We start from the raw sequence: 15,779 nt of genomic DNA on the forward strand, positions 1-15,779 counted from the left end.
GTGGTTGGGGGAGAAAAGAGAGAGAGGGAAAGGGAGAAGGAGAAGGAGAGATCTTCCTTGAAGACAGATGAGAAGAAAAAATGGATGGAAAAGCATATTGAGATAGAAGTAAATGGAGAGGTTTCCCAGATGGTCTCATCTCAGTTTCCTCAGAGTAGTAGCAAGTGGATGGATTGGAGGTTATATAAAATTGAGAATACAGAGGATGATAAAAACATAGGTAAATTTTCTCATAGCTAATGAGCCAGGATTCAAACCCATGCTAACTGCTCCTAGATCTTGTAATCCTTAAACTATACTGCCTCCTAAAATGCAGCAATCCAATAGAAGATAATGAAGTTAGGACTCTTACTTTCTTGAAAAAATATTTTCTTGTCAGCAATCAAAGTGTTAGGGAGGTAAGTTTATATTGGGCAGAACCTAGAAAAAAGAGAAAATATGTTCTACGTTCATTAGAGTGGGATCCTGAAAATAAAGCATCCTGTTGTTTGTCTTTCATGAAATTAATGCCATGAAAACATACTGAAAGAGTGTTTCAACACACTGCTATACTAGTTCAGAAGAGATTATTATTTTATTTAGATGAGTTTTGTTTCTTTTTTATAAACTACTTTATTGCAGTATGATTGACATTTAAAAAGCTGGACATGTTTAATGTATACAACTAGATGATTTTGGGAATAAGTATACACTTGTGAAACCATCACCACTATCAAGGCCATAAACATATCCTTCACCACCCAAAGGTTCCTCTGACTCCCTTTATTATTATTGTTGTTATTATTATTATTAATAGTTTATGGTAAGAACCCTTAACATAAGATCTTAGTAAATTTGCGTGCAATTATCCAGTTTTACCAGCACCATTTATTAAAGAGATTATACTTTCCCCATTTTGTGTTGTTGGCACCATTGTTGAAGATCCTTGACTGTAGTAAGCATAGGTTTATTTTTGGGCTCTCTGTCCTGTTGGTCTATGTGGCAGCTTTTATGCCAGTACCATACCGTTTTTATTACCACAGCTTTGTAATATAGTTTGAAATCAGGAAGTGTGATACCTCCAGCTTTGTCTTCCTTCCTCAAGACTGTTTTGACTATTGGGGGTCTTTTGTAATTCTGTATGAATTATAGGATTGTTTTTTCTACTTCTGTGAACAATGCCTTTGGAATTTTGGTAGGAATTGTACTGAATTGGTAGATTGCTTTGGGTTTTATCGACATTTTAACAATATTGATTCTTCCAATCCATGAACATGGAATATCCTTCTGTTTATTTATTTGTTTATTATTTTATTTTATTCTTTAGTTTCTTTAATCAACGCTTTATAGTTGTCAGTATACAGATCTATGATCTCCTTGGTTAAATTATTCCTAAGTATTTACTGAATAATCATTATTAGTATATAGAAATGCAACTGATTTTATATTGTTGATTTTTATCATGCAATTTTACTGAATTTATTATTAGTTCTAACAGTTTTTTGGTGGTATCTTTAGAGTTTTCTATATATAGGATCATGTCATCTGCTGAAAGAGACAATTTTACTTCTTCCTCTCCAATTTGGATGCCTTTTATTTCTGTTTTTTGTCCAATTGCTTTGGCTAGGACTTCCAGTACTATGTTAAATAAAAATGGCAAGAATGGGCATCTCTGTCTTGTTTTGGTCTTAGAGGAAAGGCTTTTAGCTTTTTACTGTTGACTATGATGTTAATGGTGAGCTTGTCATATATGGCCTTTATGGTGATGATATACATTCCTTGTATACCTAATTTGTTGAGAGTTTTTATCATGAAGGATGTTGAATTGTGTCAAATGCTTTTGCAGCACCTACTGAGAAAATATGATTTTTATCCTTCATTCTGTTAATGTGGTATATCACATTTATTGATTTGCATAGGTAGTACCATTCTTGCATCCCAGGGATAAATCCACTTGGATATGCTATATGAACATTTTAACATACTGATGATTCAGTTTGCTAGCATTTTGTTGAGGATTTTTCCATCTATTCATCAGGGATGTTGGCCTGTACTTTTCTTTTCTTGAAATATCCAAATCAGGTAGCTTTGGTGTTAGGGTAATGCTGGCCTCAAAATGAGTCTGGAAATGTTCCCTTCTCTTTAAGTTTTTGGAAAAGTGTGAGCAGGATTGATATTAGTTCTTATATATTTGGTAGAATTCACTAGTGAAACATCTGATCTTGGTTTTTTTCTCTGTTGGGAAATTTTAAATTATTGATTCAATCTTGATCTGTCCATTTTCTATTGCTTCATGATTCAGTCTTGGTAGCCTGTATATTTCTAGGAATTTACACATTTCTTCTAGGTTATCTGATTTATTGCTACATAATTGTTTATCATAGTCTCTTACAATTCTTTGTATTTCTGTGGAATCAATTGTAGTGTCTCCTGTTTCATTTACATTTATATTTATTTGAGTCTTCTCTCTCTTTTTTTTTTAGTTAGTCTAGCTAAAGGTCTGTCAATTTTGTTTACCTTTTCGTGAAACCAACTAATTTTTTGTTGATCTTTTCTATTGTTTTTCTAGTTTCTATTCCATTTATTTGTTTTCATCTTCGTTATTTCCTTCCTTTTTTAACTTTGGGCTTAGTTTGTTCTTCTAGTTCTAGTTTCTTGAGGTGTAAAGTTTGGTTGTTTTTTTTAGGTCTTTCTTTTTTTCTTAATGTAGGCATTTATTGCTATTAACGTTTCTCTTAAAACTGCTTTTGCAGCATGTCATAAGTTTTCATATGTTATGTTTCCATTTTCATTTGTCTCAAGATATTTTAAAATTTTTCTTTGATTTCTTCTTTGATCCATTGGTTGTTCAGGAATGTGTTGTTTAGTTTTAATATATATGTGAATTTTCTAATTTTACACCTATTATTGCTTCCTATTATTATTGCACATATCATGTGGGTGAAAAAGATACTCGATATGATTTCAGTCTTAAATTTAAGACCAGTTTTATGGCTTAACATATGATCTATCCTGGAGAATGTTCTGTGTATACTTGAGAATGTATATTCTGATGCTATCAGATGGCATGCTTTGTATATGTCTATAGTCCATCTGGCCTAATGGGTAGCTTAGGTCCAGTGTTTTCTTATTTATTTTCTGTCTGGTTGAACTATCCATTACTGAAAGTGGAGTACTGAAGTTCCCTACTATTATTGTATTTTTGTCTATTTCTCCCTTCAAATTGGTTAATATTTGCTTTATGTATTTAGGTGCCCTGATATTGGGTGCAATATATATTTATAATTGTTATATTCTTTTTTTTTTTTTTTACACACACACACACTGTATTTTATTTTTACAAGAGATAAATAGACTGACACCAAGCATTGTACATGGATGACCACAACAAAAGCAACAATGATTGCAATTACCAAACATGAAACACACTCATACTATGTCATAATATTGACATTCAGTCCAGTAATCCTCCACTGTAACAGCTCCTTTACTTTGCAGTGAAAATTGATTTGTATATTCTTTGCCTCTGAGTCCTTGTGGGATTTTTTTTTTTAATTCAGACAGAAAGTCACAAAAATTATACTCATCCTCATCAGTTCACTCAGTCCCATGTAATTAATTTTTTTTTCATCTTGATCTTTTGTTAGCACTTTTTTGAGTTCATCAGTTTTTCATTAGAGTTCTGAAAATGCTTATTCATTCAGTTCAGCAGTACAGTCAGTTACCAGAAACCTGTACTTGTCAGAGTCTTTTCCATGAATTTCTTGAAGATGAAACCCTTTTATAGGAACATATTTGCCAAATCATCAGAGTACACCCAGAACTGTCTGTAAATGACAAAAGACTTAAAAATGACCATGGTTAAAGATTTGATGAAAGTTCATAATAATGCAGTTGACAAGAAAATTAGTTATTTCTGAGATATACATTTTAAAGTAATAACTAGGATTATTACTTATAACATTATACCAGAACATATAAGATTTTTAGAAGTTTCCTGTAATGTCTGAAACATTTATATTAACATATTTCCATACATATTTCCATACAAATACAAATATAAGATTTTTAGAAATTTCATGTAATGTCTGAAACATTTATATTAACATATTTCCATACAAATACAAATATAAGATTTTTAGAAATTTCATGTAATGTCTGAAACATTTATATTAACATATTTCCATACAAATAACCCAATGAAAGTTTAGTATTAGTTGTTTTGTTTGTTTTTTTATACTGCAGGTTCTTATTAGGCATCAGTTTTATACACATCAGTGTATACATGTCAATCCCAATCGCCCAATTCAGCACACCAGCATCCCCACCTCACCGCAGTTTTCCCCCCTTGGTGTCCATATGTCCATTCTCTACATCTGTGTCTCAACTTCTGCCCTGCAAACTGGCTCATCTGTACCATTTTTCTAGGTTCCACATACATGCATTAATATACGAAATTTGTTTTTCTCTTTCTGACTTACTTCACTCTGTATGACAGTCTCTAGATCCATCCACGTCTCAACAAATGACTCAATTTCATTCCTTTTTATGGCTGAGTAATATTCCATTGTATATATGTACCACAACTTCTTTATCCATTCGTCTGTTGATGGGCATTTAGGTTGCTTCCATGACCTGGCTATTGTAAATAGTGCTGCAATGAACATTCGGGTGCATGTGTCTTTTTGAATTACGGTTTTCTCTGGGTATATGCCCAGTAGTGGGATTGCTGGGTCATATGGTAATTCTATTTTTCGTTTTTTAAGGAACCTCCATATTGTTCTCCATAGTGGCTGTATCAATTTACATTCCCACCAACAGTGCAAGAGGGTTCCCTTTTCTCCACACCCTCTCCAGCATTTGTTGTTTGTAGATTTTCTGATGATGCCCATTCTAACAGGAGTGAGGTGATACCTCATTGTAGTTTTGATTTGCATTTCTCTAATAATTAGTGATGTTGAGCATCTTTTCATGTGCTTCGTGGCCGTCTGTATGTCTTCTTTGGAGAAATGTCTATTTAGGTCTTCTGCCCATTTTTGGATTGGGGTGTTTGTTTCTTTACTATTGAGCTGAATGAGCTGTTTATATATTTTGGAGATTAATCCTTTGTCCGTTGATTCATTTGCAAATATTTTCTCCCATTATGAGGGTTGTCTTTTCGTCTTGTTTATGGTTTCCTTTGCTGTGCAAAAGCTTTGAAGTTTCATTAGGTCCCACTTGTTTATTTTTGTTTTTATTTCCATTACTCTAGGAGGTGGATCAAAAAAGATCTTGCTGTGATTTATGTCAAAGAGTGTTCTTCCTATGTTTTCCTCTAAGAGTTTTATAGTGTCCAGTCTTATATTTAGGTCTCTAATCCATTTTGAGTTTATTTTTGTGTATGGTGTTAGGGAGTGTTCTAATTTCATTCTTTTAAATGTAATTGTCCAGTTTTCCCAGCACCACTTATTGAAGAGACTGTCTTTTCTCCATTGTATATCTTTGCCTCCTTTGTCATAGATTAGTTGACCATAGGTGCATGGGTTAATCTCTGGACTTTCTATCTTGTTCCATTGATCTATGTTTCTGTTTTTGTGCCAGTACCATATTGTCTTGATTACTGTAGCTTTGTAGTATAGTCTGAAGTCAGGGAGTCTGATTCCTCCAGCTCCATTTTTTTGCCTCAAGACTGCTTTGGCTATTCGGGGTCTTTTGTGCCTCCATACAAATTTTAAGATGATTTGTTCTAGTTCTGTAAAAAATGCCATTGGTAATTTGATAGGGATTGCATTGAATCTGTAGATTGCTTTGGGTAGTATACTCATTTTCACAATGTTGATTCTTCCAATCCAAGAACATGGTATATCTCTCCATCTGTTGGTATCATCTTTAATTTCTTTCATCAGTGTCTTATAGTTTTCTGCATACAGGTCTTTTGTCTCCCTAGGTAGGTTTATTCCTAGGTATTTTATTCTTTTTGTTGCAATGGTAAATGGGAGTGTTTCCATAATTTCTCTTTCAGATTTTTCATCATTAGTGTATAGGAATGCAAGAGATTTCTGTGCATTAATTTTGTAACCTGCAACTTTACCATATTCATTAATTAGCTCTAGCAGTTTTCTGGTGGCAGTTTTAGGATTCTCTATGTATAGTATCATGTCATCCGCAAACAGTGACAGTTTTACTTCTTCTTTTCCAATTTGTATTCCTTTTATTTCTTTTTCTTCTCTGATTGCCGTGGCTAGGACTTCCAGAACTATGTTGAATAATAGTGGTGAGAGTGGACATCCTTGTCTCGTTCCTGATCTTAGAGGAAATGCTTTCAGTTTTTCACCATTGAGAATGATGTTTGCTGTGGGTTTTTCATATATGGCCTTTATTATGTTGAGGTAGGTTCCCTCTATGCCCACTTTCTGGAGAGTTTTTATCATAAATGGGTGTTGAATTTTGTCAAAAGCTTTTTCTGCATCTATTGAGATGATCATATGGTTTTTCTTCTTCAATTTGTTAATATGGTGTATCACATTGATTGATTTGCGTATATTGAAGAATCCTTGCATCCCTGGGATAAATCCCACTTGATCGTGGTGTATGATCCTTTTAATGTGTTGTTGGATTCTGTTTGCTAGTATTTTGTTGAGGATTTTTGCATCTATATTCATCAGTGATATTGGTCTGTAATTTTCTTTTTTTGTAGTGTCTTTGTCTGGTTTTGGTATCAGGGTGATGGTGGCCTCATAGAATGAGTTTGGGAGTGTTCCTTCTTCTGCAATTTTTTGGAAGAGTTTGAGAAGGATGGGTGTTAGCTCTTCTCTAAATGTTTGATAGAATTCACCTGTGAAGCCATCTGGTCCTGGACTTTTGTTTGTTGGAAGATTTTTAATGACAGTTTCAATTTCATTACTTGTGATTGGTCTGTTCATATTTTCTGTTTCTTCCTGATTCAGTCTTGGAAGATTATACCTTTCTAAGAATTTGTCCATTTCTTCCAGGTTGTCCATTTTATTGGCATAAAGTTGCTTGTAGTAGTCTCTTAGGATGTTTTGTATTTCTGCGGTGTCTGTTGTAACTTCTCCTTTTTCATTTCTGGTTTTATTGATTTGAGTCCTCTCCCTCTTTTTCTTGATGAGTCTGGCTAATGGCTTATCAATTTTGTTTATCTTCTCAAAGAACCAACTTTTAGTTTTATTGATCTTTGCTATTGTTTTCTTTGTTTCTATTTCATTTATTTCTGCTCTGATCTTTATGATTTCTTTCCTTCTGCTAACTTTGGGTTTTGTTTGTTCTTCTTTCTCTAGTTTCTTTAGGTGTAAGGTTAGATTGTTTACTTGAGATTTTTCTTGTTTCTTTAGGTAGGCTTGTATAGCTATAAACTTCCCTCTTAGAACCGCTTTTGCTGCATCCCATAGGTTTTAGGTCGTCGTGTTTTCATTGTCATTTGTCTCTAGGTATTTTTTTATTTCCTGTTTGATTTCTTCAGTGATCTCTTGGTTATTTAGTAACGTATTGTTTAGCCTCCATGTGTTTGTCTTTTTTACGTTTTTTTCCCTGTAATTCATTTCTAATCTCATAGCGTTGTGGTCAGAAAAGATGGTTGATATGATTTCAATTTTCTTAAATTTACTGAGGCTTGATTTGTGACCCAAGATGTGATCTATCCTGGAGAATGTTCCGTGCGCACTTGAGAAGAACGTGTAATCTGCCGTTTTTGGATGGAATGTCCTATATATATCAATTAAATCTATCTGGTCTATTGTGTCATTTAAAGCTTCTGTTTCCTTATTTATTTTCATTTTGGATGATCTGTCCATTGGTGTAAGTGAGGTGTTAAAGTCCCCCACTATTATTGTGTTACTGTCGATTTCCTCTCTAATAGCTGTTAGCAGTTGCCTTATGTATTGAGGTGCTCCTATGTTGGGTGCATATATATTTATAATTGTTATATCTTCTTCTTGGATTGATCCCTGGATCATTATGTAGTGTCCTTCCTTGTCTCTTGTAACATTCTTTATTTTAAAGTCTATTTTACCTGATATGAGTATAGCTACTCCAGCTTTCTTTTGATTTCCATTTGCATGGAATATCTTTTTCCATCCCCTCACTTTCAGTCTGTATGTGTCCCTAGGTCTGAAGTGGGTCTCTTGTAGACAGCATATATATGGGTCTTGTTTTTGTATCCATTCAGCCAGTCTATGTCTTTTGGTTGGGGCATTTAATCCATTCACGTTTAAGGTAATTATCGATATGTATGTTCCTATGACCATTTTCTTAATTTTCTTGGGTTTGTTTTTGTAGGTCCTTTTCTTCTCTTGTGTTTCCCACTTAGAGAAGTTCCTTTAGCATTTGTTGTAGAGCTGGTTTGGTGGTGCTGAATTCTCTTAGCTTTTGCTTGTCTGTAAAGCTTTTGATTTCTCCATCAAATCTAAATGAGATCCTTGCTGGGTAGAGCAATCTTGGTTGTAGGTTCTTCCCTTTCATCACTTTAAGTATTTCATGCCACTCCCTTCTGGCTTGCAGAGTTTCTGCTGAGAAATCAGCTGTTAACCTTATGGGAGTTCCCTTGTATGTTATTTGTCGTTTTTCCCTTGCTGCTTTCAGTAATTTTTCTTTGTCTTTAATTTTTGCCACTTTGATTACTATGTGTCTCGGCGTGTTTCTCCTTGGGTTTATTCTGTATGGGACTCTCTGCGCTTCCTGGACTTGGGTGGCTATTTCCTTTCCCATGTTAGGGAAGTTTTCGACTATAATCTCTTCAAATATTTTCTCTGGTCCTTTCTCTCTCTCTTCTCCTTCTGGGACCCCTATAATGCGAATGTTGTTGCGTTTAATGTTGTCCCAGAGGTCTCTTATGCTGTCTTCATTTCTTTTCATTCTTTTTTCTTTAGTCTGTTCCGAAGCAGTGAATTCCACCATTCTGTCTTCCAGGTCACTTATCCGTTCTTCTGCCTCAGTTATTCTGCTATTGATTCCTTCTAGTGTAGTTTTCATTTCAGTTATTGTATTGGTCATCTCTGTTTGTTTGTTCTTTAATTCTTCTAGGTCTTTGTTAATCATTTCTTGCATCTTCTCAATCTTTGCCTCCATTCTTATCCCGAGGTCCTGGATCATCTTCACTATCATTATTCTGAATTCTTTTTCTGGAAGGTTGCCTATCTCCACTTCATTTAGTTGTTTTTCTGGGGTTTTTTCTTGTTCCTTCATCTGGTACATAGCCCTCTGCCTTTTCATCTTCTCTGTCTTTCTGTAACTGTGGTTTTTGGTCCACAGGCTGCAGGATTGTAGTTTTTCTTGCTTCTGCTGTCTGCCCTCTGGTGGTTGAGGCTATCTAAGAGGCTTGATGGGAGGCTCTGGTGGTGGGTAGAGCTGACTGTTGCTGTGGCGGTCAGAGCTCAGTAAAACCTTAATCCACTTGACTGTTGATGGGTGGGGCTGGGTTCCCTCCCTGTTGGTTGTTTTGCCTGAGGCAACCCAACACTGGAGCCTACCCGTGCTCTTTGGTGGGGTTAATGGCAGACTCTGGGAGGGCTCACGCCAAGGAGAACTTCCCAGGACCTCTGCTGCCAGTGTCCTTATCCCCACGGTGAAACAGAGCCACCACTTGCCTCGGCAGGAGACCCCCCAACACCAGCAGGTACGTCTGGTTCAGTCTCCCCCAGGGTCACTGCTCCTTCCCCTGGGTCCCGATGCACACATTACTTTGTGTGTGCCCTCCAAGAGTGGGGTCTCTGTTTCCCCCAGTCCTGTCACAGTCCTGCAATCAATTCCCACTAGACTTCAAAGTCTGATTCTCTAGGAATTCCTCCTCCCGTTGCCGGACCCCCAGGTTGAGAAGCCTGACGTGGGGCTCAGAACCTTCACTCCAGTGGGTGGACTTCTGTGGTATAAGTGTTCGCCAGTCTGTGAGTCACCCACCCAGCAGTTATGGGATTTGATTTTACTCTGATTGCGCCCCTCCTACCATCTCACTGTGGCTTCTCCTCTGTCCTTGGATGTGGGGTATCCTCCTTGTTGAAGTCCAGGGTCTTCCTGTCAATGATTGTCCAGCAGCCAGTTGTGATTCTGGTGCTCTCGCAAGAGGGAGTGAGAGCACGTCCTTCTACTCTGCCATCTTGGTTAATCTCTGTTATATTCTTTTGACTGACACTTTTACCATCATATAATGTCCTTCTTTGTCTCATGACAGTATTTTACTTAAAGCCTATTTTGTTTGATATAATTATAGCTACCCCTGCTTTCTTTTGGTTACCATTTTCATGGAATATCTTTTTCCATCCCTTCAATTTCCTTAAAGCTAATGTAAGTATCTTTTGGGCAACATATAGTTGCATTTAGGACTTTTGTTTTTGTTTTTGAATCTAGTCAGCCACTCTATGTCTTATGATTGGAGAATTTAGTACATTTACATTTCAAGTACTTATTGGTAGGTGTGGACTTACTATTGCCATTTTGTTAATTATTTTCTGACTATTTTATAGTTCTTTTGTTCCTTTATTTCTCTCTTGTTATTTTTCTCTGTGATTTGATGAGTTTTTATGGTTGTATGCTTTGATTACTTAATATTTATCTTTTATGTATCTACCACAGGTTTTTTCTTTATGATTATAATGTGTTTAGCATAACAAATTTTATAGTTATGATAGTCTATTTTGAACGGATAACAACTTAATTTTGATCACATACAAAAACTCTACTTTTATTCCCCCCACATTTTATGTTATTGACATCACCATTACATCTTTTTATGTTATGTATCCATTAGGAAAATTTTGTAGCTATAGTAATTTTTAATATTTTTGTCTTTTAACTATTATATTAGACTCTAAGTGATTTACCCACCATTATTACAATATTATAGTATTCTGAATTTAACTATATATTTACCTTTACCAATGAGTTTTATGCTTTCATATGTTTTCACATTGTTAGTTAGCATCCTTTGCTTCTATTTGAAGATATCTCTTTAGTATCTCTTGTAACACAGGTCTAGTTGTGATGAACTTCCTCAGCTTTTGTTTGTGTCGGAATGTCTTTATCTCTCCTTCATTTCTGAATAGCTTTGCCAGTTATAATATTTTTAGTTGGCACTCTTTTTTTCTTTCAGCACTTTGAATATATCATCCCACTCTTTCCTGGCCTGCAAGGTTTCTGTCGAGAAATCTGCTCATAGTGTTATGGGGGGCTCCCTAGTGATAGATGAGTTGCTTTTCTCTTGCTGCTTTCAAAATTCTTTTTGTCTTTGATGTTTGACAGTTTGATTATAATTTGCCTTCATGAAGATGTCTTTATGTTCAATCTTTTTTGGGTTCTCTGTACTTCATGTATCTGGTTATTTATTTCCCTCCTCAATTTGTGAAGTTTTCTGTCATTATTTCTTTAAATAAGATCTTTAACACTTTCTCTTTCTCTGTTCCTTCTATGAATCCAATAATGTGTATATTGGTTTTTTTGGATGGTGTCCCATAAGTGCTGTGGGCTTTATTAATTCTTTTTAATTGTTTTTTCTTTTTGTAACTCTGACTAGATAATTTCAAATGATCTGTCCTTGAGTTTGCTGATCTTTTCTTCTGCATGCTCTAGTCTGTTGTTTAGTCTCTCTAGTGGATTTGTAGTTCATTCATTATATTCTTCAGCTCCAGGATTTCTGTTTGGTTCTTTTTTTATGGTTTCTTTTTCTGAAACTTCTCATTTTACTCATGTATTATTTTCCTGATTTTGTTGAGTTGTCTATCTGTGTTCTTTTTTATCTAACTGAACTTCTTTAAGATGATTATTTTGAATTCTTTTTCAGGCAATTAATAAATCTCCATTTCTTTGGGGTCAGCTACTAGAGTTTATTTTGTTCCTTTGGTAATATCATATTTCTTTGAGTCTTCATGTTCCTTGAAACCTTGTATTCCTGTCTTCACATTTGAAGAAGCAGTCACTTCCTCCAGGTTTTACTGACTAGCTTCAGGGAGAAAGGTCTTCACGAGTCAGCCTTGCCAGAGATACTGGGGGTCTCTTAGATTCTTTGTATGGATGCACTTGCTCCATTCCTCTTGTTTCCTGTGAAGGAGAAGTCTTAGACTCTGTGTCTTCTCTTGATCCCACAAAGCCAGGCCAGGTGTTGAGAGCCTCCTATTTATTTTCTCCAGGGCAGTGCCCTGAAGTGTTTGTTCAGTGTTGTGCACCTTTTCCCAATCCAGTAGATTCAGCTGGATGGCAATATCTGTGTGCTCTCTGTGGGAGCTCGCATGCATTGTCTGCAGGGGAGCATGGAGTGTTGGCTACAGGAGGGGGCTGCATGGAGCACTGGGGGTACACAGTGGCTAATCATGGGGTCTGCAGGTGGGGGTCCTACTGGGTTCATGGTCAGGGCTCTTATTAGAGTCTGTAATCTAGTTAGTAGGATCTGCTGCTGATTTTTGATATCTGTATACTGGTTTCTATGAGCTCCTACCCTTTTTCTTTACTCTTTGCTGTCCCCAGATTATTTAGCTATTTCAATCCCCTCAGTGTTCTGGGTGTGGAGAGATGGAAATGGGACTCTTGGACACCTTCCCGCAAGGCTGGGGAGCCAAGTGTTCACTTTGTTTTCACTTTCCCAATGGGAGAAGTTGCAGGCCAAGGTGAGTCTCTCTTGGTCTGAGCTGTGTTGCCTTGAGAGAGAGGTGACATGGGTAAAGTGAAACTGTTCTTCTTATCCTCTTCAGTGTTTCTGTTCTTTGATGTTTTTGCTCCACGTGGGTACTGGAACCTCTCAGTTGTTCTCCCAGGGTTTCATAAAGGTATTCTCATTATTGTTATTGTTAAAATCAGTATTTCTTTAGGGGTATGACGTATGGAACTTCCTATTTCATCATCTCACTGATGTCCAGAAGAGATCATTCTTTATTTCAGTAGGTCTCAAATATCCAGTGATATTTCATAGAACATTAAAGTTATTTAAAAAAAACCTCACCTTTTAATTGACTCAGTGACAAAGTTAGTGAAAACTTCTATAGGATATGAATAGGGGGACATTAGATTTAGGCAGAATCAAAAGGCTGCATGTGAGCATCAGATGTCAGAGCAGGCAATGGTTTGAGTTTAGATGAGCTTGAAGAATCTGAATCTTAAAAGTCAACAAACAAGTAAAAATCCAAAGGCTAGGATAGTTTGGGGAATGGCCGTGGAGAACAGGAACTGGGGTGAACTTATTCCTACAATAGAGGATATTTTCTGACGTGAAATCACAGCCAGGACACCTAAAATTACTAGCTTCTTCTTGTAATACTTATAGGTGTATAGATTTCAAATTTAATCAGCTTTTCCTATCATTACAATGCTGGAAACATGTTAACTGTCCCTATCACATCTACTAATTGCATTTGAGCAATCAAAGAAAAATTCTGTTGCCCTCAGTGTCTCTTCTTAATGATGATGTCACATTGGAGGGACATTTTCAAAAAGGTTTTAATTGGTCAATTATTGTTATGAAAATTGGAGTGGAATGTTTGTACTAAATTAGTGAGCCAAAGAAGACATGGTAAAAATGGCAAATGAAATAAGGAGGTATATTTAGATATAAATGAATCCTTGTCTGATGGGCAAGCCCATGGTTGGGATTATTGTCTCACCAAAAAAATTATGCATTGGATAAAGAAAATGTTAAATTTGGCATTTGTAAAATTAATTTTCTTTCTTTTTAAAAATTTGTTTCCATCTAAAAGAGAAAAATGGAGATACTCAGTAGAGAAGTAGAAAAATAGGAAGGAAATAGAGGCATGAAAGGAAGAATTCTTCTGAATAATTTTAAGATATTTAACCAATTTTCTATAAGATCTATTTCTAGTTTATATTTTACATTATATCATATAATATGTGAACATTACACAGTACTATTTTTTCTTTTTATATAATTGTTTTAATATTATTTTTCTTTCCATAATGGTTTTCTCTCCCTAACTTGGCCTAGAGCTGTAGCTTTTAAAATTTTATCCTGGCTACTTTATATCCCCAAATATTTATCATAATATGATATAGTGCAACCATCAGTGTAAGATTATATCTATACACAATATACACACATAATATACATATACCTCTCTCTATATATATGTAAATATATATGATTGTGCACTCTGAAGATCAATGATTTTCAGTGTGTATATTTGTGTGTAAAGACTCACACATGCACACACATTCTGAAGATCACTATATGATTTCATTTTATGTTAAAGGTTCTACAGAGAGCTTTTATTTGATACTAACTAGTTCTCCAATTATGACATTATGCTCAAACCTTGAAAGGCTTCCTCTCTTATTGTATTTTAAGAAAGGATCCTTAGAGCCTCATATTCTCCACCTTTTCTTCAAAGTCTGTAGATTATCTTGACTTCTGTTGCCTGAAGACGTATCTCATGGAAACCTTAAAAATAACATGTCAGATTTCAATGATGGGAAATGGCTGGAAGTTATAATCAACAGGAAGATGGAATTTTACTTTTAAAATGAATAATTAAAATTTAGAATTCTCTTTGATATGTTAGTATTAAGGTTAATTAGATTGTATGACTTACAGTGAGGCATAACAAAAACAGTATTGAAGTAGGTATTATAAGACCTTAATACTTGTTTGAGTTTCACCATTTAATAGCTTAATGACCTTGGGCAAGACAGTCTCAGCCTCACTCACCATCAGTTGAAATGTGTGGTTAACAATATCTTTGCTGCCCACCTCTTTATAGTTTTGTCAAGATGAGATAATATATGTGAAAATATTTTGTAAACAATGAAGTGCTAAGTGAAAATGACAATTGTAAAGAACAGTTAATATGTACCAGACACTGTATTAAGCATTCATATCATTCTTACAGCAGTTTTATGAGATAAACAATGTTAATATTCCAGTTTTACACATCAGGAAGGTGAGGCTTACAGTACATAAGACGCCTGAGTGAGCTCACACCATTGGTGAATGGGAAGGGCAAGATTTGAATACAGATTTGACTGACACTAGAATCAATGCTCACAATTTCACAATTTTTGTCACTGCCCTGAATAATAATTGCTTTATAGAATGATACATGAACTGGGTGAGGCAGCAAAAGTACAGTTGTCTTTATCATCACATATGAATTCCAAATGTGAAAACAAAATACTAATTATTTTTTCCTAAAAATAGAATATCATGGAGTTCTAACCATCTGAATGTGTTTTTCCTTTAGAATTTAATTGTCTTGGATCCACTCACAGTGACTGAGGAGGAAACAAGACCGTCCCTAGAGAAACGCCTCGAAGCCATTATCAGTGGGGCTGCTCTGTTGGCTGACTCTTCATGCACGAGGGATTTCCATCGGGAACGAATTATCGCAGAATGCAATGCCATTCGCCAGGCTCTCCAGGACCTGCTTTCAGAGTACATGAACAATGTAGGTAACTGGTTTTCCCCCACCCCGTCCATTGGGTATGTGCTGAGGGTCTTTCGGTGTACAAAATCTGATAAATTACAAATGAGTACCTGATTTTACATGGATTGGCCTTTTGAGTGCATTCTGCGTGGGTTGCTCCCAGAGTGCATCCAGGAGACAGGAGTTTCTAGGGATGGAATTCAACCAGAAGGTTATTTATACATGATTGTTTTGCTTGAGACAGTATCTAAATGCTAGTTGAAGAAGGCAGTCAGGATTGGAGAAAGGAAACTGGAGTTGCACATCAATTTAAAGGGTAAAAAGAAGACAAAGAAAAGGGCAAGTTGCTCCGGATTATGTTGGTGAATAACAAAGTTAGAATTTAGATGGTATTGGAATAAAGTCAATGCTATAGGGATCGGGGGCCACTTTTGAAGGTGTAATTTGGAT

The 15,779-nt window shown here is 35.7% G+C and overlaps 1 protein-coding gene across 3 annotated transcripts in view; it reads left to right on the forward strand.

Moving 5' to 3' along the window:
• Positions 1-15,779, forward strand: part of CTNNA3 (catenin alpha 3) — a 1,789,299-nt gene that overhangs the window by 524,220 nt on the left and 1,249,300 nt on the right. For all 3 annotated transcript variants that reach the window (XM_007167816.2, XM_007167818.2, XM_007167817.2), the window contains one exon: positions 15,147-15,350. In XM_007167816.2, coding sequence (XP_007167878.2) covers positions 15,147-15,350 — 204 coding nt within the window. The remainder of the gene's footprint in view (positions 1-15,146; positions 15,351-15,779) is intronic.

The sequence above is a fragment of the Balaenoptera acutorostrata genome, chromosome 16 (genome assembly GCF_949987535.1).
Source record: "Balaenoptera acutorostrata chromosome 16, mBalAcu1.1, whole genome shotgun sequence".
NCBI lineage: Eukaryota > Metazoa > Chordata > Mammalia > Artiodactyla > Balaenopteridae > Balaenoptera > Balaenoptera acutorostrata.